Raw genomic sequence first — 27177 nt, forward strand, 5'->3', positions numbered from 1 at the left:
CAGCCTAAATTTCATGTTAGATAAAAATTAAATTGAATCATATCTCTAAATCTTTTTTTTTTTTTTTTTGGTACCAGGAATCGAACTCAGGACCTTATGCTTGCCAGGCAGGCACTGTGCCTCTGAGCTGTATCTCCAGCCCCATAGATCTAAATCTTAACAACTAAAAATTTGTACCTTTTAGGAGAAAATATTTTGGGCCTAGAGTTAAAAAGTGTTTATATTGTATGATACCAGGATTATGACTTCATAAAAGAAAAAGTGTGATAGTTGAACTTTATCAGGTTTTTAAGCTCATTCTAACAACACTACAAAGAGAATGAAAAAACAAGCTTTAAACTTAAAATATTTATAAACCTCATACTGAAGAGAACATATCTGGGGTATTAAAGAGCTTCTAAACTTTAAACACACGTTCCAATTTTAAAAAATGAATACAGCAAAAGTTAGACAAAAGACTTGATATTCTATCTAAAATTCTGTTTGGTTTGCAAATGAAGACATCAGGCATTGCAAAAATGCCAATTAAAACTAGAATGAGATACCACTCTACCTATTTAAAGGATAAAATAAAAAATTAGTATGGAGTGCTGACAAAGATGCAGATTAATTGGAACTGTCATATTTCTGGTGGGAAAGCAACATGCTAATCTCTCTGGCAAAGTGGCAGTTTTTTAATAAGATTATAGTTATCATGTAATCCAGTGGGCCCATTACTGGGTATTTACTCTAAAGAAATGAAAAATACATTCACACAAAAATCTACACATGGAAAAAAAATTGCACATGAATGTTTACAGCAACTTTACTCATAACAGCTAAAATCTAGAAACAACAGATAAGTGGATAAACAAAGCAATAAGTAATATTCAGCAGTGAAAGTAATAAACTATTGATGCATATAAGATCTTGAATGTATCTCAAAGACATTATACTGAAAGAAACCAGTTTCAGAGATTATATACCGTATGGCTCCATTTATGTGACATTTGGAAAAAACAAAATTGATGATGGAGCACAGGTGTTTGCTAGAGGTTAAGTGTAGAGGCAGTATGTGACTATAAAATGATAGCAGCAAGAGTATAAAATGATAGCAACAAGATAGTTCTTTGAGGAAATAGGACTGTTCTGTTTCCTGATGATAGTGGTGGCTCTATGAATCTGTGTATGTGTTAAACCTCATAGGAATTGCCCCCCTCCGGTCATTTAATGAAAAATGACACAAAACCAAATGTTGATTTGGAGTCTTAACACACTGCCAGAAAGGGTATGAATTGTTACAACTACTCTAAGGAATAATTTCATAGTATCTACTAAAGATAAGCTTATTCGTTCGTATTTCTCAACAATGTGGAAGTGAATAGTCACCAAAAGACATGCACATGAGTGATGATCACAGCATTATGCACAATACCCGACACTGGAAAAATACTGATTCTAGGAAAGGAAGTCCTCTCCTGCAGGCTGGAATTCAGACATTGGAGTTTACTGGGTAGCAGAAAAGTTCTCATTGTTTCCCTTGACTTGACCTTGTATATAGTGCCTTCCAGAATGAGTACTGGTAAGCAAATCTGACCAGCAGGACATATACGTAGGTGTGCATTTGCGAAAGAAATAGGCTAGAACTGGCAAATAAGAATCACCTGTCCAGAGTGCAGGCTGCCAAGACTAGGAAGCCCTTTGCTGGGTTGCCTGGGAAACTTGCTGTTGTTTTGCTGCTTGTTGTTTTGCTGCTAAAGCTCAGTGGGACTCTTTGGAGAAGGTCTGATTACAACTTACTGGATGGTAGAAAAGTTTATCAAATACTTCTGGGTTGCCACACCACACTAGCAGACACATTAGGAGGAGAGGAAAACACGTTGAAGCACAGGGAACCAGAAAGGAAAATTTCTTCCTCCTGCAGTGTCCCTTCAACACCCTCTATGGACAGAGCTTAAGTGTGCAACATACCAGGTACAAAAGGAGTGGCTTATAGCGCCCAGGTCCATTATCACAGAGTCGGTAATGAGAGGTCTGTTTGGAGCTGAGAGGAAGTAAACAGATAATGGGTCCACTGTATAACAGTGATGAATCATTTATCTCTCTGTTTTTTTGTTTTTTTGTTTTAAGTCAGGGTCTTGCTGGGTAGTTCAGGCTGGCCTTGAACTCGCTGTGTAGCCCAGGCTGGCCTTGAACTCTTGGCAGTCCTCCTACCTCAGCCTTCTGAGTGCTGGGATCACAGGCATGCACTACCATGTCCAACTGAATCATCTCTTAGAGCTAATACATAATGTTATGTGTTTATGGATTCTTGTGTTTTTAGATTCTCTGTCTTAATTTATAACATGGTAAACCTCACTAGATATAACCCACATAAACAAAAGTTTGGGGGCTCTCAGTTTCTAAATGTGTAAAGGGATTTAGGTCTAAAAGTTTAAGAACTGCTGCTTCATAAGCAGGCAGAATTCACCTATAATGCTACAAGTCTAGTAGAGAAGGAGGACAAAGGAAAGCTCTAGGGAATGTTATTTCATGCATTTATGGAAATTCATTCAGCTATATAATTAGATTTGTCAATGTTTTGTTACATGTATTTTATAAGACTCCCTTCCCTTCCTAATTCTATACCCTCTTTTAATGGTATCCATGTATATAACCTTTAAAAATTAGCATAAACTTACACTGGCTAGTTTTCATAATTGAGTGTGAAGAACTGACTTGGGCAGGGTGGAAGACAGCAGCTTCCTAACACTGCCTATGGCCTTTCTGCTCACCTTCAGCTGTGTCCTTTGAATTCCCCAAAAAACACACATGCAGACACACACACATATGCACCCACACACACACTCTGTTAGTCCATTTTCCATTACCCCCCCCCGATACCCAAGGCTTGGTACTCTAAAAAGAAAAGTTTATTTAGCTCACAGTTTTGGAGGCTAAAAGTTCACAAGCAGCGTGGCGAGGTCCACCATGGCAGATGGCACCATGGCAGGAGCATGTGTGAGAGGGATAATCATACAGCAAGATAGGAAGCCAGAGAGATTTGGGGTCAGGCTTGCTCTTTTATAACAAGTTCTCTCTTCTCAAAGAGAACTAACGAGGGCCCTACTAGGAGGATTATATCAGTTCCTTCTGAGAGCAACATCCCAAGTAACCTCCCACTGGGCCCCACCTGCTCCCTTCTACCACCACCACACTGAAGACGAAGCTTCCAGCACACAAATGCTAGAGACACATCCATAGACCATATCGACTATTGCACTTAGAAAGGTGGTTTCTCCATTGCTGGAAGATTCTTTGGCTCTTCTCAAGTGCTTTATGGCTCTCAAGGAAGGGCTGTGTATGTATGTACATTTGCATACCTGTTCTGAAACACTGCAAAATTTTCTCACATTTTCTTCATATTTTCTGATTTGCTTTGGAAGAATATTACTCTGCATCAATTCATTACATCTCCGAATGATTAAGTTTAGCCATTTGATGTAGGCTATTACTTTCTGTCTTTTCCTCTTTGAGATTCTAATTTTGCTTCTCTCTCTCTCTTGGTTTTTTGAGACAGGATCTTGCTATGTAGTTCAGGCTGGCCTTGAACTCATTGTGTATTCCAGGCTGGCCTCAAACTTTTGGTGATCCTCCTGCCTCAGCTTCCAAGTGCTGAGATTACTGGTGTGTTCTACCATGCCTGGCTTTTGCTTCTCTTTTTGATTCTTCCCTCTTTGATTTTGTTGTCTGGGTTTTGGGGGAGGGGATGGTACCAGAGATTGAATCGAGGGACCTTTAAATATTGAGCTGCATCCTCAGCCCTTTTGTGTATTTTTATTTTGAGACAGGGTCTTGCTAAGTTGCCAAGTTTCTGGGGTTGGGGTGGGCTCAAACTTGGGAATTTTCTTGCCTCTGCCAGCCAGAATACTGAGGTTACAGGTTTGCACTACCACACCCACTCCCTCTAATGTTATTATGTGGAGGACTACCTGGACTATTCTCCCTAAAGGAGGAGCAGTTGTCTTTATTTTGGCTGAACCTGGCCCTGTTTCCGTGTATTGATGCGTGCAGAGCTGGCTAGGACTTTTCCTTATCCCTTCAGTTGGCTTTAAGCAATGTAAATTGGTCTAGCCGAGCTGCTGATGTGTACTCTTTGAAGCAATGACGACAGGGCAGTGTTTCCCTGCACCTGTAGCTCCCAGGTAAAACATGTGTGAGCCAAGGGAGGATGGAGAGCCACGCTCCGTACTCTTGGCTGGAATTGAGCCTCAAGATAAGAAGCTATGACTTCCCAGGGCATAAAAGATTACACATCAGAGCTGAAGCACCCACCACAAAACATTACATCCTATCTCAGTTGAGTCATGCGGATTACTCTTTCTGCATATCCCTCTCTACATATTTGCAGAGGTGATTTCAGGCTTCCTACCTAGCCCAGCTCACAACATTCACCTACTTCCTGCCATTCTCACAGTCACTCATCCTCAAGCCACTCCTTTCCTTATGAATTAATAAAACCCGGGTTCAGCCTTGGGTCGAGGCCTTTGTCCCAGACAGCCATCGTCATAGCTGGACTTAGGACCCCTTAGCTCCCCACAACTACAAGCGTGCCTTCGTGTCTTTATTCTCACCATGGGTTGTACCAGAAGTGGTAGATTGGAATTAACTCACTAGAATTCCAATAACTTTTCCATTGGGTTACAAATATAAACTTTCCCATGCCTCAAATGAGCCCTGGGAAGGGCTTTCTATATTCTTACACTCTTAACTTCTTTTCCTTATAGTTTTAGAATTCTTTAACCTATCATCAGTGAAATCAAACTAGGTTTTTACATTTTTTCTGCAGAACCTACTATTTGCAGACTTTTTTGTCCTTTTTCCTTTCTACTTGTAGCAGTGGGACCTGGCTTAACAGCCACTTGTACATTGTAGTTTACCTAATCATCTTCTTTCTGTGTCTTACTTTGCTTTTGTTGTTTTAATGTTACAAGCTTCAAATCACTTTGACTATTTTCTCCTTCATAATTCTACTATAGTAAAGATTAACTTGTGGGAAAAGATCATATATAACACAATATGATTAATCTAAATAATGTAAGAACCTCCTTGAGTCCCCGTTACTCACACACAGTCATTCCTGACTTTTAAGTATTGTTCTAATAGTCTACAAATTGGGCATTCAGGATGCATTCTCCCATAAAAACAGTACATATCTTGGCTTGGTCACTGAGGGGTATCCAAAGCATATTATTAATTTCTTAATATATATTTAATGTTAATAATTACAGGGGTATTTTGTTTGCTTTTGGGTTTTTTGATGATAGTAGGGTTTGAACCTAGGGACCATTGAGCTGTATCTCTAGCCTTTTTATGATTTTTGTTTTGAGATAGGGTCTCACTAAATTGCCTGGGCCTGAAACTTGTGATCCTCCTGAATCAGCCTCCCAAGTAGCTAAGATTACAGGCATGCACCACCCTACTAGCTGTAACAGAGTTTTAATTGGAATCTATTTCAAAAATATTATTAGCAGCTGGGAGTGGTGGCACATTCCTGTAATCCCAGCACTCACAAGATTGAGGCAGGAAGATTGCAACAAGTTTGAGTCCAGCCTGACTACACAGTAAGTTCAAAGCCAGCCTGAGCTACATAGCAAGAGCCTGTCTCAGAAAACCCCACAAAAATATATTATTAGGAATATTAAGAACACATTTTGTTTCTTACATCCTAGGCAGCTACTCTTTTGCCTCCCCTTCTTCAGCCCATAATTGGAAGGAGGAACTGTGGAGAGGGTGGAAAGCCTTGTGGGCCTTCTAGTGGATCTTGGAGTGAACACAGGGTGAGAGGAGTGTGGAGAATGAAGTGGCAGGAAGGGTGCAGGTCTTCCAGGTGTGGTGGCTAAATGTGGGGATGTGGGGACCATGCTGTGAAGGGGAGGGGTGTCTTGGGAATGGTGAGGAGGATGGGAGGGGTCAGTGAAGGACAGTCCAGCACTAGTTTCTTCTTTTTCTCTGGGAAGAGGAACAGAGCATATGGGGGACCTATAGTGACCTCCCCTCTGTTTCTCCCTTAAGCCCCTTTACTGTGCCACTTTTTTCCCTGCTGTTTTCCTTTTCTTCTGACTACCAGTGAATAGCTCTGCAGCAAAGTGTTCCCTCAGTAGGGTTGCTACAGAAATGTCAGAGGAGGGTTTTGGTTGGTGTTTTGCTCATTTCCTCTCCCTTCTTCCTTTTGTCTGTTTTGAGAGCTTGAAAGAGCAGGGAAAAAAAAAACTACTGTGGCTATTAAAATTGTAGATACCTAAGAGAGTTAGTAGGCACACTCTTTAGGGGGCCTCTGTGCCCTTTGCTACCTGATTGCTTATTGTTGTTACTGTTCTGTAATAGTTTGCATTCTAACCTGTGTTCTAGGCGACAGTTTTGAAAGAAGAGACCATGTTACCTAACAAAGCACTTGAAGCATATAATTTAGTGCGTTGATTTTGTGTGACTGTATTTCAAGTGTTTTTGGTCTTCCTGGTGATTGCATATAGGTATTGTTAGTAGGAAAAGCATACTGATATTTAATTATCCAGAGTTCGGCCAGCAGAACCTGAACTTTTGAGTCTTCAATCAGACCCTGCCGCCTCTACACTGTCACCATCCTCAGCTTCTCATCTGTGACATGTGGGTCCACGTATGCGCATTATAGAATGCCTAGGAAGATTAAGAGTGGTATATAGGAACTACTTGATAAATACGATTTTTCTTCATTCCTGAAAATTTTATTTTTGTCTAGATTATTAACTGTACTAGATTATTAATTGGATTCTTGATAGATGTTTATTTTGGGACTAATAATATAGCCTTAGTTTATTCTGTTAAATTAAATCAACCAAAAACATTCATCAGGAAGAGCTACCTAATTTTAAGAATACATGAAAGAGACATCTTTTTTTTGGTCTTTTTGAGACAGGGGCTGCTATGCAGTTCAGGCTGGCGTTGAGCTCACTTAGTAGCCCAGGTTGGCCTCAAACTCCCAGCAATCTGAGTGCTGGAATTACAGGCGTGCACCACCATGCCCGGCAGTGACATTTTAAAAATAATTTTAATTTAAATATATTACTCTACGTATTATTTATTGAACATATAAGATCAAGCAAAATTTAAATAAATGAAAAGGAGCTAAGAATCTCACCCCTAGAGTAAACAGTTCTTACTGTTCTATCACCCCATCTAGTTCATATTCATTTATTATGTATCTTAACAGTCACTTTTTATAAAGGCCTTTGCTTTGTCTCTAGGTGTAAAACAAAGGTGTATCCAGATAATCTTCCAACAACAAGTGTGGTGATTGTTTTCACAGTTAGGCTTGGAGCACACTTCTTCGAACTGTTCATAGTGTCATTAATCGCTCACCAAGACACATGGTAGAAGAAATTGTTCTAGTAGATGATGCCAGTGAAAGAGGTAAATTTTAAATTTTAATGCCAATAACGTACTACACCTTTTGTCACTAACAGTTTAAAATATAGTTGCTGTAATTTTTAGTCTAAAAATATTTGTGGCATTTGGACTCATTCACATGTAGAAAAGTATCCTGTTGTGAAACTTAAAATTTGTGTCTCATCGTAATCTTATTTTGGAAAGAAGTAATGCTTTATAATATACATGTTTATGTAAAACAGTTTTAAAAAGCCCACATAATTTTGTTAGGATTTCTTCTGTGAGAAGCTTTAGCCTTGAGTCAGCAGAAAAAGACTAGATCCTGCTTACAGCCATGAAGAAATTTAGTTGTGTATAGCAGGAAGTACAGTATCTTTGACAGCAAAATGAACTCTAAACTGAAAGAACCTTAGTTCTGTGTATCTTTCCCTACTGTTTTCATTTGTGAGTTTCAGGAATCTTTCATAGCTAGGCACATGAAAAGATTAACACAGCTGTTACGTAATTGACTCTAACGTCACCCTCTCTACAATGAAACACTCTTTGGGGAAAAGATATTAATCAGAGTTGCCTTGGTCTAGCTGAATTTATTCTGAATTCTTGGAGATTTCACACTATGGAGTACTATTAAAAAAATTAGTCCATCAGTAAAAATGCTTATTAAACTCAGAAACCTGGCATTTCCCAATTTTTTTTACTATAGCACAACTATTTAGGAATCATTGGCATCAATCCTCCAATATTCTTTTGTTCACATAAGAAAGATTCAGAGAGAACTACGAAGAAATACCCTTACTTCCTTACTTGACCATCTTTAAACTTTATGACCCATTATTTCATCCTCTTTTATTAGTATCTTCAACTTTTTGTTCAACTTTTTGTTTTATTAGTATCTTCAACTTTTAGTATCTTCAACTTATTTGTATCTTCAACTTTTTATTAGTATCTTCAGCTTTTTATTAGTATCTTCAACTCCTCTCATTGTATCTGCTAAGATGGCTTAAGTGTTATACTCTCTTCTTCCTGCTCCCACACTAAATATGTGCATTTAACAGTAAGTTTAGTCACATCATATATTATTTGGAGCAATTTATGTGTTGAAAACAATTTAAATTTTGTTATTTTGCCATATTATACAGATACAAATGAAGAAAAGAATTAGAGTTCTACTTTCCTAAGTGTACAACTTAAAGAAATAATTTGTAATCACACAAATCATACCAGTTGTATAATACATATGTAATTCAGTGTCTCCAGATCTATCCATCTTCTTGCAGATGACAAAATTCTTTTTTTTTTTTTTTTACTACCAAATAATATTCCATTGTGTGTGTATATATCTTTGATCCATTCATCTGTCAAGGTCACTCAGACTGGTTCAGTATCTTGGCTGTTGTGAGTTATGCTGCAGTAATCATGGGTATGCAGGTATCCCTGTATGCAGACTTTAGATATATCTTTCAGATATATACCAAGTAGTAGTATAACTGGATGAAATGGTAGTTGTATTCTTGGATTTTTTTAGGAGCTTCCATACTGATTTCCATAGTGGTTGTACCAACGTATGTTCCCTTTAGCAGCGTAGAAGCATTCTTGATTCCCCATATCCTTGCTAGCATTTATTGTTTGTATTCTTGATGATAGCCATTGTGACTGAAGTGAGATGGAATCTCAGTGTAGTTTTGATTTTCACTTCCCTAATGGTGAAAGATAGTGAATATTTTTCATATACTTATTGGGCACTTGTACTTTTAAGAAGTGTCTGTTCAGTTTGTTTGCTCATTTACTGACTGAGCTATTTGAACTTTTGGTGTTAAGTTTTTTGAGTCCTTTATGTAGTCTAGACATTAACCATCTGTCAGAAGAGTGATTGGCACTGGGTGTAGTTGCACATGCCTGTAATCCCAGTATTCAGGAGGCTGAGGCGGAGGATCACTGCAAGTTTGAGGCCATCCTGGACTGACTATACAGCGAGATCCTGTCTCAAAAACACACACACAAAAAAAAAAAAAGAAAAAGAAAAGAGTAACTGGCAAAGATTTTCTCTCATTTTGTAGGCTGTCTCTTCACTCTTGTTTCCCTTGCTATAGAGCAACTTCAATTTGATATAGTCTCATTTGTTGATTCTTGGTATTACTTCCTGTGCTGTTGGAGTCCTTTTCAGGATGTCTTTGCCCAAGCCTGTGGCTTCAAGTGTTCCTTTTATGTTTTCTTCTGTCAGTTTCAAAGGTTCAGGTATTATACATAGGTCTTTGACCCATTTTGAGTTGATTTCTGTACAGGATGCAAGATATAAAATCTTATGGACTACCATCATACATGTTGTCCGTTGTTAACCAAAATATTGTTGGGTAGCATATGACTGTAAAAGCATTTATCCTACAAGAGATTTTTTTACTTGGTTCACTTATATGTTGATATTTACTAAATTAAATATTCCTGAAGGGAAGATGGTTTTTGTAAATAAAATGAATTAGTTTTCCATTTCCTCCCTTGGTTTCTTTCTTGTTCTGTGAGTACATAGAAAGGCTGTATAAAGAGTAACTTTTTGTAGGTTATGGCCTCACTAAATATGTGCATATAGCTACAAGTGACAAAGTCACATAAACCAGCTTTCTTCCTTTTCCTGTGCAGACCTTACTTAATGTCTACCTTGTATAAATCCTTGAAAGAAAACCAGTGGGGGCAGTTGCTTTACCTAAGGTGCTTTGTCACTAGACAGGTTCCCCTGAGTGCCACCCCAGAGTGCATGATCAGGGGACTGATTCTCCTTTTTTTGGCCTAGAAATCCTCAAGTACCCAGGTCCCCATTTCTTAGATCTGGGAACCACTCAGTATTGTTTCCTGTAGTTAAAATTGCAGACTTGCTACCCAAATTGAGAATTATTTGACATAATTTTCACTGGCACCATTATTTATATGGTAATTGTTGGGCCTAGGAAGCAGAGCAATGCTTTACTTTTATGTAGCTCTATAAGTCTGCTTTTTCTTATTCATGAGATACATCCAGGTCACCATCATTTCTCACCTGGACTGCTAAAATAAACCAACCAGTCTGTCTCTCTGCACACAGTTTCGCATCTTCCCATCTGTCCACCACAGTACATACAGAGTTACTTGCAAACATGATGATGTAACCTCTCTGATTAAAGCCTGCATGACTTCATCCAGCATCTCTAGTCACATCTCAGTCCATTCCCTGCCACCTCATTCCCACATTGCTTTGTTTTCTTTGAATTTATTGAGAGTGTCCTCTTTTCTACCTCAGGACTATCACCTGTGCAGGTGCTATTCTGTCTCCTAGAACATTGTCCTCTAGGGAATGTTGTTCTACCATCTGCAGCATAGTTAACATCTAATCACACTCAGAGCTCATCTCAAATGTTACTGATTTAGAGAGGGATTCCTTCACCTCCCTAAACTCTGCCATGTCCGTCTTCACACAACTTGATACTCTCTACTTTGCCTCAGTGTTCACTGGAGTTTCAGTTATTGACTTGTTTAATGTCTGTCTTCCCTAACTAGAGTAAACCCCTCCATCGGAGCCATAAGCTCACTATTGTCTATCTCCTCGGTGCCCACAATGCCTGTTACATAGTAAACAGGATGGAATTTATTAAATGAATGAATGAATATTCTAACACCATTTAATCTTCACATTTACTGCTTCCCTGTGTATGCTTCCTAATTAGAGTGTACAGCATGAGTTGTCTGCTCATGGTCTTAGGGTATTTGATTTTACAGTTAACCTGAGTAATTCTGTTAATAGAAGTAGGAAGTAGATTCTGCAAGTTCTGTTTTATTGATGATGAGCAAAAAGGAAGTTACCATGATAGAGAGTACCCAAGCTCTGTAAACCCAGGGCTTGACTTCTTAAACAGTGTGTACCTTACTTCTGATGGCCTCTGTTGAAACTTTATTGTTATAAAATCTATATCAGAGTCAGGGTCTGAATTAATTCATAGTTCATGTCTGAAGTTATATGACTGTAACCTCAGAAGGTTATCTTAAGACTTAAAACTTACATACTATTTTGTTTTACACAGAAGGAAGGTGAATTAGAGCCAGATTTGTTAGACCCTAAATTCCTTGCACTTCCTACTACACTTTAGAGCTCTAGTTAATATTTTTTAGATGTTTGAACAGTGAAATTTTTCTTGACATTCTCACTCTCTGACAACCTCATGCTTCCTGATGGATACGTAGAGGTCCATGTATAGGACAGTAGTTGTAAAGATATTCTTACAAACAAGATTCACCCTCATTTTAAAGTAAAATAATACTTGCTAACCATAATCCTTTCTCATGGCTTCATTTTTGTAGGATGAGGCTTGTTAGTTCATATTTTCCTACCCGACTGTTGGCCCCTTAAGTCTCTATCATCTGAAAGAAACTTATTTCTTAGCCTTACTGCATGAAATCCATAAAGATGCCAAAAAAGTTTGTAAAGTAACAAGTTTTTGGAGTTATATCACACAATCATGTATTTTTCATTTTGTTCATAGACTAGATAAAGCAGCACAACTTTTAAAGATATAGGATTTGAGGATTAGCTTGCTTTGATTTTTAGAAAGCATTTTAATCTAATATTTTTAAGAAACATTGCTTATTATATATCAACTTTGACTGATTTAAGGTACTAGAGTATATCCCTATCACATGAGATTTGGTCCATTTCCAGACATAAAGTATAAATTTATGTCAGATCAGGTATTTCTAAAATTCTGAATTGTCTCTGTAGAGTTCCCTTTAAGCATTTTCTTTCTGTGGGTAAAAAAGTAGGATTTGAAGTCAAGCAGACCTAGGATTGCTTTTGAGTTTAACCCTTAACCATGTTTCCTTGATCACATTCATGTGAGATTCTGGACCTAGGATTTTCATTTTAACTGTACAGGGTGGTTATGAGAATTAAGTGAAATAAATCTATAACTAGCATTGTGCTAAAATAATTACAGAACGTTAGCTGCTACTGCACAGTAGTGCTTTTCTCTGAAATTGGCACTGCTTACACCTTTCTTTTTCTTTTTTCCCCCTGGGTGCACCTACCTTTTTACTCAGAATCTAGTTAGGTCTTTCTGACCATAAGGCTTAGTTCATAAAATTATATATATATATATATATATATATATATTCTCTCTAGCCCCAATACTTAGAAGTTTGTTAGCAGAAATGGAAGTTACTAGTAATCTAGTGTGTTGAGACATGTAGATCTTTCTCTCTTTCACAGATTTCACATCCCTGATTATTTCATATTGACCCATTCCGATCTTACCAAACAGGCAAGAATTATTTCACTTCCATTTGACACCCCCCTACACACACCATATAGGAAGTTCTTTGGATCCCTACTTGTAGTATTTGATGAGCCCTTTAATATATACATCCTGACTTCTATGAATCACTAAAGTCCTATTGGACAGAGCTAGTCATAGGAATTCTAGTAGTTCCATCTAAATATTTCTTTCCCTAGAGAGATTATCCTTATGCCTATTGTATGGGGACTAACTGGAAAGATATTTGGTCATATTGTTATATCACCATCAGTAGCTTCTCTGCCATAAATCCTACAGAATAACTTGATCCAAAAGATCTTTTTTCTCTACTTGGAGTAAGATGCACATTCTCTAGTGCTTTTTAAAGTCAGTTGTGAACTTTGAAGCTGGCACATCCTTGCCTTATGGGCATAACCTTACCAGATCTCTCCAGGGTAGTTCTCTTTCTCTCCTTTTCCCTACCCCTACCCGTACTTTTAATTACCTTTCCCTCTTCAAAAGTTTTTTCATTGGACCTGCTCGTCTGTTGAAGACCTCTCGTCTTCTCTTCTCAGCTTGACCTCACTTCCTGATTTCTGATGAAAGAACTGGGTAGTCAAAGACTGATGATCAGCAGACAATTTGTTTTTACATCTGAAGACATCCCACAATTTTCAGGACTATAACAGCTGTGGCATATTCTGTTCCTTCTTTCTGTGAAGGTCTGGATTTAAAGTTCTTGAAGTACTTCTTTCTGTTTCTGATCTTTAAGCATGATTAGAAAAAGAAGTATCAGGCATGCCAGAGAGTTAGAGAAGTGTGGTGACATCCTATCCTTGGGAGTGCCGGAGCCAAAGATGCTTTTCTAGTTCCACATGCAGTAAAGTAGAGGCAGCTCCAGTCCATGCTGTCAAAAACCAGAAAGGCTTCTTTAGTGAAATGCATTTGTGTGGCACTAGAAGTTCTCGATAAATATATAATATGTTAAAGAAATGATTGCATATCAGCAAGGTGTGGTGGCACATGGCGGTAAGCCCAGCACTTGGGAGGCTGAGACAGGAGGATCACTGTGAGTTCCAGGCCAGCCTGGGGTACATAGTGAGTTCATGGCCACCCTGCAATACAAAGTGAGACCCTGTTTTCGTTTTGTTTTTGTTTTTGTTTTTTTAAAGCATATCAAAATTGCTTTACATCTGGGCAATACCAGTTCACTCTTTTCTTTCATGTTGTTTTGTTAATTTTTCAGATTTTTTGAAAAGACCTCTAGAGAGTTATGTGAAAAAACTAAAAGTGCCAGTTCATGTAATTCGAATGGAACAGCGTTCTGGATTGATCAGAGCGAGATTGAAAGGTGCTGCCGTTTCCAAAGGCCAAGTGATCACCTTTTTAGATGCCCATTGCGAGTGCACAGTGGGATGGCTGGAGCCTCTCTTAGCCAGGATCAAACATGACAGGTAATTTTTCTGGAGTTTGTAAGCTTGTTCTCAGTAGATTTATCCAATGTTATGGTGGGTTACAAACTTTGGAATTTTAAAAGAAGTACAAAAAACAGTTTCCTCTCAAGTTGCCTATAAAATGCCCTAAAGAGCACTGTTAATAAAATGTAAAGAAAACCACATGTTAAGGTCTTGCAGGACAGTTCGTAAATAGTCTTGTTATTGAAGATGGACTGGGAAGCTTATTGTTAGAATATATACTGTACACTCTTCACCAAACAAGAGCAGAACAGACAGACAGAAAACTCAAGGCAGGATGCAACTTTTACTTGGCCTTGATTGCTAATGCTGACACTGGAGCAGGCAGGTTATCTCATCTCTGTCTTCATTGGGACTGTAGCCTTCAACTTATAGCAAGCCAAGAACTAGAAGGGACAGAAGACCTGTAGTCCTGACATAGTTTTTACTGTGTATAGTAAAGTACTATGATCTTAGGTAATACAGGAAGAGTACTGGTACAGTGCATGCCTGTATAGCCTTTCATATAATACATTTTCCAAAGAATTATCTATTGCTTGGCTCTTAGTTCTTACATTTCAGGGGCGGCACTTACTAAAGTCAGCCAAACGTATATTAGTTGAATTTTGTCATAGCAATTTGAGTTATCAGCTGTTTGTGTCAACATTAAGTTTAGATTTTAGTTTATCCTAGATTGATTATAGGACAGACTTTTACTACCCATGTGAAAAATGGAGAGAATTAAGGCCATTGTTTGTATTCTACTTGTTAACAAATGCTGAACTGTATCTCTTCTCCTTTTAAAAACAAATAAGCAAAACCAGCATTGGGCTCTAGGGAGGATCAAGCAGCTTTAGGGAAGAGAACATTGCCCAGAAGAAATGGTTTTCTGGGAGCTGGGGATTTAGCTCAGCGGCACAGCGCCTGCCTGGCAAGCGCAAGGTTGTGACTTGGATTCCTGGTACCAGAAAAAAAGCCAAAAAAAAAAAAAAAGAAATTGTTTTCTGTAAATAATAGATGACTTACTTTAAGAAATACTTGTTTGCATAAAGATAGTACATACTCTGTAGAAACAGGAACCCAAACCAGTATGAGATGATGCCAGCATAGAAGGGAATTGACTAAAATAACATAGTGACTTTGTGGTACATTAGACATCCTGAATAACTTGTTTCAACTGAAAAAGCTAACATGCTGGATAAAATTAGAGATTTTTTAAATGCATCATTGAGTTATCACAAAAGTTGCAGGTCTTAAAATGAGAGCAAATGAGCAGTACAAATACTAAAGTCATCTTTCACCTGTAGAAATTATACTGAAGGGGCTGGGGATTTAGCTCAGCGGCAAAAGCGCCTGCCTGCCAAGCGCAACGTCGTGAGTTCGGTTCCCGGTACCGGAGAAAAACCAAAAAAAAAAAAAAAGAAATTATACTGAACTCTGGGGACACTAAGCTTTTGCCTTGATAGGTGAACAAGATGAGAAGATAGAAGACACGTCAAGGCTCTGTCTAATGCAGGAATATTAATAATACCTGTGAAATCTATACTTTAGTGTAAGCGAGAATGAGAAGTAGATCTGATCACATCAAAGAAAACTTGTTTGCCTCAATTTTGGTATGGGATAGAAGAGGGAAAATAACTCCCATAAGAATTTGTAAACAGAATGTGAGAAAAAATGGGAAACAAACTTTCTATGAGTCTAGCTTAACTTTAATTTAAAAATCAGGAAAAAAAAAACTATAGCTCAAAACCTTTCACGCTAGTACAAAACTTTCATGCTAGTACATGCTTGTACTTTCATGCTAGTACAAAAACCTTATAGTATCAGCAAATTGAATCCAACAGTGTATTGTGTGACCTATATATAAAATATATGTATAAAACTTGTCATAACTGATTGTGTCTCATATTACAAAACATATTCATGAAGCAGGCATACCTGTAATCTTAACTATTCAGGAGACTAAAGCAGGAGGATTGAAAGTTTGAGGCTAGTTTAGGCAACTTACCAAGACCCTGTCTCACATTTTTTTAAAAACTTTCTTTAAAGAGGGTGGGAATATAGCTTAGTGATGGAGTGCTTACCTACCGTGTGTCAAAGCTGTGGGTTCCATCCATAAACACAAAACAAAATAGCAAAAATAAATGCATAAATAAATATTAATTTATATAGTATACCCTATTAGCATATTTTTAAAACTGGTTGCTTCCATAGATACAGAAAAATGTATTCACTAAAATTTAACATCCATTTACTATTAGAAAATACTTAGTAACTGTTACAGAATGGAAATTTACTGATCAGAGGAAGAATAGTCATGGTGGGGAATACCTCAGCAAGAAGATACTAAAAAGATATTGAACAAGATAAGAACCCCTCAAAAAAGTTCAGAATCACCACTGTTAGTATCATTAGAAATCTTTGCCTTATAGTGACATTGTAAAAGAAAACAAAACAAATATTGTCAGTTGCAGAAGATAATGCTTTCCTTTAAAGAAAAACAATTATGCGTAAAATAATAAAAATTTAGCAGTGTTGCCAAATATGAGATCACTATAGAAAAATAAACTGTCTTCTCTATACCAACAAAGGACAGTTAAAATATATAATGTGAAAAGATGCCATTTATAATAGCAATAGAAAATACAGACTTATATATACTTAGGAATATGTTTATCACAAGATGGACAAAATATAAAACTACTTAGATTTTGTTTTGTCTTTTTTGAGACAGTGTCTTCCTACGTAATCTAGGTCAACCTTGAAGTTGCTGTGTGACCCACGGTAGCTTCAAAGTTACAATCCTCCTGCCTTACCACTGGAGTGCTGGGATTACGTGCATGTGCCACCACACCCAGCTTTTGAAATATAAAGCTGTTGAAATGAAAACATTTTGAAAGATAATCCAAGTGGAAAGAAGACTGATGCCTTGGTGTAGGAGACAACAGGAAATTTTTTCACCTTTTTTTTTTAACATGATAGAATATATTTTTTATTTTAAAAACACAGTATATAACATATTAATGTTAGAGTAAGTAAGGACGTCTTAAAAAGACATTAAAATTTGCTTTTATAATGTTAGGAGAACAGTGGTATGTCCTATCATTGATGTGATCAGCGATGATACTTTTGAGTACATGGCAGGCTCTGATATGACATATGGTGGATTCAATTGGAAACTCAATTTCCGCTGGTATCCTGTTCCCCAAAGAGAAATGGACAGAAGGAAAGGGGATCGAACTCTTCCTGTCAGGTAATTAATTTACACTTACCATAAAGTACTGTTGGCAGAACATGGTGACACTTTGGGGATCACGAGTGTATTTTGAGAAACATGAAGCAGTTGTGTACCTTACATGTAATTAAGAACAATATTGCACATATATCAGTATTTTAAAGAAGATTTTTCCTCCAGCCATTTAATAAAATCAGAATTTTTCAGTCTACAAATGTGTACGTAAGAAATGGTGACAGCACACATACATTCTTTAATCACTGAACGTTTTGCTAATGTGTAAGTCCAGTCTGTGTTGTAATTCAGTAAAGATAATATATAGCTTAAATCAAGCAAATGCTGCTTAACCCATTTATGCTAAAGGTTACAATTTTTTTAATTTTTGCATGAAATTCATATATATTATTACCTAGAAAAATTCAAGGAAAAAGAATTTGAAGAGGAAAATTTTCATTATGTTCCATTGTTATATGCCAGTCCAAAAATGGAACAGTAGGCATAAAAGCATTTTGTCAGTATGTGAAAATATTACTGAAAACTGGGTCTCTGAGCCTGTAAGATTTGTATTCAGACTGGTATGGTTAGAAGAACTTTCTTCAAATATATAAATAACTAGAAATAGCATAACATACAAAACATTTATTTAATGCATTTTCTGATTTTTCTTTTGTTCCACACTTTATCATTTAACAGGGAGCTCATATATAATAAGATAATGGTCCTCATGCTTGCAAGACATGAAATTGAAACCTTTGAGCCTTCTATGCCATCCTACAATTTTTATCCCATTCGCATTCACCTGCTGCTTCTGTAGTAATTAAGAGTTCCTACAGTTTCTTCAGAACCAGGCTGTCTCTTTGTCCTGTTCTGAGCTTCTCAGGTCTGTTTTTCCATGACTTCAAGCCTACTTTTGGCGAAGTTGCAAAGATTTTTCACTGTGTTCTTTTCCCAAGCCAGCTTAAGTGCTTAACAGTGCAGTGGACTTTCCCTCTTTGTAGCTCTTAGTTCAGTCTAAATCAAGGGATCTTGAATATTTTGAAGGTGGTAGACTTCTGTGAAAATCTCATAAAAGTTATGGGTCTTCTCCAATGGTGTAAAATATACATCCTCTTACAGAAAGATTTAGCAGGTCAAGAATCCCCTTTACTAAACAATAATTCTGGACATTAGCCTACTTCCTTTCACTCCTACGGTATTAACCCTTTCTCTTTTCGAAAATCAAAGTAAGTTCAAACCATTTTTGGGAAACTGTTTACAGTAGAAAGGTCAGTACTGCTGTTGTAAGCAGGGCATGGACATTACACAGGTGACCAGTTCATCATCTTTTTTTTTTTGAGGCATGGTCTCACTGTGTAGTGCAGGCAAGCCTTGAACTCACTTATGTGGCCCAGGATGACATCAAACTCACAGTGATCCTTTGCCACAGCCTCCCAAGTGCTGGGATTACAGGCGTGCATCACTATGCCCAGCCAGTTCATCTTAAAATAACGATCTTTATAATATCGTCTAACCTAAGAGACATCACCACCATGCCTGGCTTTAAAATCAAACTAGAACTTAGTTTTTCCTGGCTAGAGTTTGTTTTTCTGCGTACTCATCCTCGATAGAACTCAAATGATTAACTGATACTCACTTATTTAAACCTTCCTTCATGCTCAGCATGGTGCTACACATCTCTAATCACAGTACTCTGAGAGGCAGATAGGAGGGTCATTATAAGTTCAAGGCCAGCCTGGCCTACATAGTGAGCTCAAGGCCAGGCTAAAGTACACAGTGAGACCCTGTCTTGAATGAATGAATGAATACATACATACATACATACATCTTCCTTTATTATAATTTATCTGCCTAATCCACCTTTTCCCTTTCCCAGCTTACCGGTACCTTTGCATTATCTGGGCCATGTTTTGATGAATTGAGCTCCTTTCAGGATGGTGATCTTTATAGGAATATATTGCTTTTATTCTCTATTTCATCTCCTCCTTTCCTTGAAGGAAGTGGAAACTAAGTATAAGAAAGGGCCTCATTGTTTTCATTCTGTTAAGTCTTGCATCTTTGCAGTATTTTCCACCCTTTAGAACGTGGCATGTTAACACTAACCTGAGTCTAGTTGGTTAATATTGTTAAATGCCTTTGTAGTTAGTAGACACTGTGGAGTGGGTACATAGTCAGACGGAGATTATGAGGAATAGCTTCAATTTAAGGAATTCGAAGTGGAAGATCGTCAGGACAGTGGACCAAGGGAGGTGCTAAAGACAAGAAATATCTTTAGGTCTTTGACAGAGGGAGACATCCTGGCAAAAGCTGTGACTGGGACAGTGGATCTACTAGTCAGCATGACTGGGGTACATGTCCAATCTGATCCAGAAAGCCCCTGGGGCCCTGTAAGTTTTTCTGAAGAGTGTAAGAATAAGCACCATTCTGTAGTAAAAATGGTAATAAAACTATAGTACTTTTAAAAACAAAAATGGGTTATAAATTTTAAATCATTAAAATTATTGATATTGTATTATTATTGTATTTCAGAACACCTACAATGGCAGGAGGCCTTTTTTCAATAGACAGAGATTATTTTCAGGAAATTGGAACCTATGATGCTGGAATGGATATTTGGGGAGGAGAAAATCTAGAAATTTCCTTTAGGGTAAGTTCCCTTCAAGAAAAGTAAGTCTTACTTAACCTCAAACATAGATAGCTTTAATTACTCATATTGTCTCTAAATAAAAAATGAAAATGTAATTTAGTATGAGTTTAATCTTACTTCGGAGCCTTTGGCCCATAAAAGGTTTGGTGGTGATGTTAAGGGTTCATTATAAACTCTTTAAACAAACAATCCAGTTATCTTAATAGTCTGGCCATAAAATGTATACAAGATTCTCTACTTTAATTTCTTTTGTTTTCAGTGAAGTAACTTAATCCCCCCAAAATAAATAAAAACTAATATGTAGTTTATATATGCTACTCTGGAACTTAACTGCCAAAAAAATGTAATTTCACGTCCCGTAATATGCTTTTTGTTTGATGTGAAAATCGTTACATATAAAACAAGGTCATTTTATCAGCTTTATATTTGTTCATTTAAAAAAGGGCAAAACAATTCTAAAATGACTTTAAATTAATTCAGCTCACTTGATCTTACATAAAAACCTTTGCATTTCATGTTCACTAAAATCAGCATTTTTTTTTTCCTTTTTTGTGGTACTGGGGATTGAACCCAGCGTCTTCATGCAGAGTTATACCACAAGCCCTTTTTGACACAGGGTCTTGGTAAATTGCCTAGTCTGGACTCAAACTTGTGATCCTCCTGCTTCAGCCTTCCAGAGTGATGTGTTTACAAGCAGGGATCACCACCATGCCTGGCTTTAAAATCAACATATTTAGATGACACTGTATATTCTTTATTAGTCAGTTTCTGATGCACAGCTGCTTATGCTACAAACCACACTGAAGTGTATCATCATTTAAGTCAGTAAGCTCATTCTCAGTGAAACCTGTCTATCTCTAACATGTTATGATCCTGGGAAACTTGAACTAAATATTTAACAAAAGACTTTTTTTCAAAATGCAACTTTAATTGCAAGTAGCTATGAGACTTTTAATTTTAAAGGGAAGAATATATTTTGAAAGGAGAAGGATTATATTAAGGATGTAAAGCCATACTTGGTGATCTTTCTTTTGCTCCTTTTTAGTATTCTAATAAATACAACAAGATATGCTATCCCTCTTACTGAAAAAGTCTTGATGGATCTGGTTTAGACATCTAGATTCTGTTTAATGTACAAGCTGTGACACAGGTTTGGAGACAGGGGACAGAAAAGTATCTGGCTGAATATTCCTTGGTCATATTTTTTTTAAAGCCATGAACCACATTATGGAATACATTATACATACACACACACTAAAATTGAACATTTCGTGAGATAGATGTTCTCATTAACAAGGGCTGTTCACAATTCAGCAGTTTGAATTTATGATCCTCTTATGAGTCATAGCCTGCATTTAGAAAAATACTGCTCTACATTTTTTATCTTTTCTGTATTTAGCCTTCAACCTCTCTTCTCTGTATTTTAATTTACTTTTGGTTTGATCAAAAGCAAAAATTAGAGCAACATTTGTTCCAGAGGAGATATTCACTCTGTAATCAAATAGTAGGAGCTCTGCTGTATATCTTGGACTCTATGAAATTCCCACTGTGAAACTTAGTAGATGTCAACAGTGTTTGTTTAAAATTATCAATACCTAATATGGTCTTCTTTGTTGTTATTTTCAGATTTGGTAGTATGAAGGTACTTTGGAAGTTTTTGCGAATAACTGCAGGTTTTCCATTTAAGTTTAAATAAAAGCCTATTCTATTCAATTGAAAAGAAAATGCCATAGGAAGACTGAGAGGAACTTTTCCTGGATATCAAGCAGTGTTGTGTGTAGCCTTCTCTGCTGTTGTTTTCAGATCTGGCAGTGTGGAGGAACTTTGGAAATTGTTACATGCTCACATGTTGGACATGTGTTTCGGAAAGCGACACCTTACACATTTCCAGGCGGCACAGGACAGATCATCAATAAAAATAACAGACGACTTGCAGAAGTGTGGATGGATGAATTCAAGAATTTCTTCTATATAATTTCACCAGGTTAGTTTATTTTGCATTAGAAATACAAGGCTGTACCTTTATTGTCCCTGAACGTAATGTATTCTGAGGAGAGGCAAGAAGCGTAGAAGCAAAGCTTTGATCAGAAGTGAACATTTGCCTCATAAGGTCATTGTAAGACGTAATGAAAGCACAGTATAGAAAGTGCTTGGCAGAATGCCCAGTATATCCTGAACAGTACTACTAAATAATCCAGCTCAGTTTTGCTAGCCCAGGTGTTACCCATGTTTTTTGTTTTGTAAACCTAACCTCAGTATTTGACATTTTATTTCTGTAAGGTTTCATGTTAATTTTCATGTGTTTTCCTGGCTTTTGTGACTTTCTGGGTTCTTCGCTCTTTTCATCCAACATAGAAAAGCCACTGTTTTAGCAGTGGACCCCTGAGCATTCTCTCCAAGCAGGCCTTAGATGGCATCATGAAGCCTGTCATCAAGTGTCAGAAAGCCAACACTGAGCACTATAGCACGCTTCAAGGAGCTTTTCTGTGCTCTTCTAAGGTTTAGGGGAACTGTTGTTTCCTCAGTTATGCATCTGCCTGCCATTGTTACTGTCCTGTCCTCATTTTCCAGTTGCTACAAAACTATCCAGTGGCAGTGTGCGCAATTGAGTGAGCTGTTTGAGAGAAACACAATTGGGAACAATTGCTCTGTTTAATATTTAAACAAAGTAAATCTTGGGTGTGTGTGTGTGTGTGTGTGTGTGTGTGTGTGTGTGTGTTGGCCTTAACATATATGTGCATGTAATAGTATTAGTATTTATTTAATTCTCACGTAAATTTTGCTTTGAAATATTACATAACATTTTCATGGCTTTTCTTTGTTTCATGCCTTGGAGGTGGATTCATAGTATACCACCACTCTGTGGTACCGTATATGCAATGTACAGTGATGGTACTACTTTTCCTTTCCAGCTATTTCGTTAAACATAAATCAGTGTGTACTAGCTACTGGAATACTAATAATTCAGAGTTAATTATTTCTCTCAACAGGTGTTACAAAGGTAGATTATGGAGATATATCATCAAGACTTGGTCTGAGACACAAACTGCAATGCAAACCTTTCTCTTGGTACCTAGAGAATATTTACCCTGATTCTCAGATTCCACGTCATTATTTCTCATTGGGAGAGGTAAAAACATACATGCTGTGTTTTTATTATGCTTTTACTTCTTTATAAAAAGGGGTAAAATTTCCAATCTCCACTGTACTTGCTTAAACATACCTTCATATTAAAATTACATAACTTCATCAGATCTTCTGAATTTTTTATCATTCTATAGTTAATTAAAATAACAATTCTCTAAACCAGGTGTGGTGGCACACACCTGTAATCCCAGCACTTGGGAGGCTGAGGCAGGAGGATTTCGAGTTCAAGGGTAGCCTGGGCTACAAAGTAAGCTAAGCTCAAGGCCATCCTGAACTGCATAGTGACACTCTGTCTCAAAAAGACAAAGAAACAAAAAAAAAAAAAAAAAAGAATGCTCTATCCCTGACATTTTAGGCTCTTGTTTGGGAAGTAGGACTCTGGTTACTATATAGCAGTGCCTGCAGCAGGCTTGTTATTTTAACAAACTAATCCATTTACTTGAGATCACATACTTATAAAGATATTATCTTAGTGTTAGTCCAAATGAAAGCTTGAGAAATGTCAAAGTCATGATAAATTGTTAAGAACTGACAAGGAAATTTGAAAGACCATTCATAATAAATTGTATTTTGGGCACAGGTTTATTTTCCTTTGGGGATTTTAAATCTCTTTGGGCAGGGAAATTGGAAAGAACAGTGATGCCTTTAATTATTTCTCTTACAGTTTAGCACTTTCTTTTGAAACCTGAAGTAGTCTGTTTGTTAGTGCTTATAGTTAGTTACTACAAATGAGTTCTGCTTTTAGCCTTTTTATCCCGATGGGCATGTGTACAGTAGGATCTGGTATTGGAATCACTTACATTCTTATCTTCTGGTGTGACTACCAAGATGGGCACAGGAACTATTTCTTGTGCATTCTCTTCCTAGAATGTTGGTAACAGTCTGTTCTGTCTCCTCGCCTGACCTCTGGTCTATGTACAGGAATCCACATAGGTTCTTCTCTTGGCTCAGAGAGTCTGATTTTTTGTTTTAATCTGAAATGTTTATTTGCTAGATCAACATTCTCCCAGAGGCCCAAGTTCTTCCTTTTCTTGGAAGAAGACATGGCAGTCTTCCTGTGTAGCCTTATTAAATCTCTATTGCTCCCTTTGTTACCAAGAAACAAGAGCGAGTTTCCTTTAATTCACATTTATTCTCTTCTGTTGACTTCTTAGTTGTCATTTTTATTTTATATTTGGCCTAGAGATTTCAGTATGCATCCTTGAATTATTACAGTTAAGTACAATTAAGATTTTACTCCCTTAAGTTAGTACTTTCACCATCTTGCAGTTTAAATGATTTTTTTCCACCCCAGTTTTTGGAGCAAAAGTGTTAGACACTGTATACATCCAGAAGCTGTGCTTTTCACTCTCTTCTTCATTATAGTAGAATACTCTGTGCTATTGGACCATAAAGCTTTGAAGTATTAGCTTCTAACTCCCCCAAATCCTTTATATTAGTTTGAAGCAGTGATTCTCAGTGTGATCCCGTAGTGGATTATACATCAGTTTAGCTGCTTATAACCACCATTTTTAATAGTCTAGAAAGAGTCTATTCAGATATATTGCTTACAGTAAAAGAATTTTGTTTTTACTATGTCACACTATAAAACACATTTCTTACTCTCAGTTTTGATTAAAAAAGAAGTTGGAAAGCCACTTTCTTTTAAAGGGTAAATGGCAAGTCTCTTCTGAATCTCCGAATAGCCTTATCTTTATACTTGTAGAATTTACTATCAGATATTTTTTCTTTGTTAACCACTTTTTTCATTGTCCACTTTTCTAGTAGATACATAGCCTTTCCTGTATTCCATGCTTTCTTCTGCAGAGAATAAGACTTCTGATTTGTCATAATACCGTCATTAATTTCTTTCTACTCTTTGACTCATTTTTTTCTGGGACAGTCTTAGCAGTTACAGATTATTTTTTGTTAAAAAAAAGATATAGCCATTCTTGTTTTGATTCCATAACCACTTGACTTACAGAAAGGCTCTAGAGAGGGAAAGGGAAGACTTCTTGTAGAACCACAAGCATCTGATCATCTCTACCAGGAATTAACACATGAGAGCCCACAAGCTAAGTCCAGCTTCTTGCCCATTTTTGTAAATGAACTTGTATTGGAATATGGCCATGCCCATATATTTACTTACTGCCTTTGATTACTTTTGAACATATAGCCCACAAGCCTAAAATATTTACTTCTGGCCTTTTGGGAAAATACTTGGTAACCCTTAGGATATGCAGGCAGGAGCAATCACTGGGCCTTCCTTACCCACTTCCCATTGTTTCTGCTTTTCTTTGATCACTTGGAGCCTTTATGAGACATTTTCTTCAGCTGATAAAATTAAACTTCCTTCTTAACCCTTATATATAAGTAATACTGTTTTTCTATCACAAAGTTCAGTTTCTGTTGAGTTGGTATCCCTAGAGATAATGTATATATTGTATAATTTTGCCATTTTCCTGCTATTCTTTCACTATAGCAATGTGTTTCCTTAACAAGCTGGACCATCTGCAATTCATTGCAAGTCTTTGAGCTTTTAATTATAAAATTGGCTTTTACAAAAAAAATGTGAAGCAGAGTGGATGGGGATTCTAGCCTTTTTTGTGATAAAAAGTAAAGACAGAATTTCCTTTTGTAAGTCAAACAGCCAGTGATGATCTGTGTGAACAAAGCTAGCATCTAGTCTCCTTGGCCCTCCCCACTCTGTAGGAAGTCATCACTCCTACAGTGTTTGAGTACCAGCTATATGATAGATGTTGTTAAGTGCTAGAAATACAATGAGTAAAGTGAAGATCAGGCTCTTGTTGATCTACAGTCTGTGGGGGAACAAATTATGTAAAATGTCCAGGGTGGCAAGATCAAAAGGGATAGATGATGACTAGGTGAGCATGGGTGATAGTGTTGTTTTATATATGGTAATTGGCCTCTCATAAGGTAATTTTTGAACAGAGATGCAAAGGAAATGAATAAGCCATATAAATTTCTGAGGAAAGAGTATTCTGGTACAGAGAAAAGCATTCACAGAGATTCCTGAAATTTATAAGAGTGTATTTGGCATGTTCCAAAAACAGCAGGGAAGCTAGTTGTCCAGAACAGAGTAACTACTAGGAGGAGAGGAGAAAATAAGGTCAGTGACATGACGGTTAAATCATACGCAGCTTGTAGGCCATAGTGAGGACTTCGAATTTTATTCTGAGTAAGGTGGAAAACCGTAAAGAGATGGGCAAACTTTTATTTGAAAAGGATGAGATTGCTTGGTATATGGAGTAGAACTATGTGGGAGCAAGAGCAAAACTGCTGTTTGGTGAAAGGCATATAATAATCAGGGATTATCTCAAGATTTAAGATTTTAGCCTAAGGCGCTAGTACTGTGGAGTTGCCATTACTGAAATGGGAACACCTATAGGAAGAGCAGATACTAAAGCAGTTTAGCAAAGAGTTTAGGACACCTTAAACTTAAGATCCAAGGGAAGATGGTGAATCTGTACTAATATTTAAAAATCGATAGTTTGGGGAAGATGCTTGCAGTGGAGATCTTAATTTAAGGATTGTCAGCATATAGATCATTTTTAAAGCCACAAAACTACATGAGGTTACTGTGGGAGGAGCAAATATGGGACCAAGCCATCAGGAATTCTGTAATTTGCAAATCATGGGGATGAGAAGAAGTCAAGAAAAAAGTTGAAAAGAAGTAGGCAATGAAATAGAAGAGCGACCAAGAAAACATCCCAAAGACTGAGTAAAGGACTTGAAGAAAGAAGTAATAAACTGTTTCTACTGTAGAGAAGACATGTAACATGAAAATGGAAACTGGCCTTTGTATTTAGCCATGGATCTGTTATAAGCAGCCTCTGCTTTACAGAGTCAAGATGAGTTTCTATAGAGATTGGTAAGGACCCTGATAACTTTGAGAGATCATAAATATGTATCAGTCTTGCAAGGTACTTTGTTTAGGAAAGCTGAGAGTTAGATGGTGGCTGGAGGAGAACATGGGCTAGTGAAGGGTTTTTAAATTTATTTTTATTAAAATTAAAAACACTGATATGAGTGATCTAAAGAAAAGTTGTAGATACAAAAAAA

The 27177-nt window shown here is 37.1% G+C and overlaps 1 protein-coding gene across 1 annotated transcript in view; it reads left to right on the forward strand.

The window, feature by feature from the left end:
- Positions 1 to 27177, forward strand: part of Galnt1 (polypeptide N-acetylgalactosaminyltransferase 1) — a 70483-nt gene that overhangs the window by 31203 nt on the left and 12103 nt on the right. Inside the window, 7 exon segments of the mRNA XM_005415409.2 lie at positions 7242 to 7291; positions 7294 to 7407; positions 13882 to 14089; positions 17172 to 17342; positions 19851 to 19968; positions 21772 to 21952; positions 22959 to 23098. Coding sequence (XP_005415466.1) covers positions 7242 to 7291; positions 7294 to 7407; positions 13882 to 14089; positions 17172 to 17342; positions 19851 to 19968; positions 21772 to 21952; positions 22959 to 23098 — 982 coding nt within the window.

This window comes from Chinchilla lanigera, unplaced genomic scaffold (assembly GCF_000276665.1).
Source record: "Chinchilla lanigera isolate Chin_1 unplaced genomic scaffold, ChiLan1.0 scaffold00001, whole genome shotgun sequence".
In the NCBI taxonomy this organism is placed as follows: Eukaryota; Metazoa; Chordata; class Mammalia; order Rodentia; family Chinchillidae; genus Chinchilla; species Chinchilla lanigera.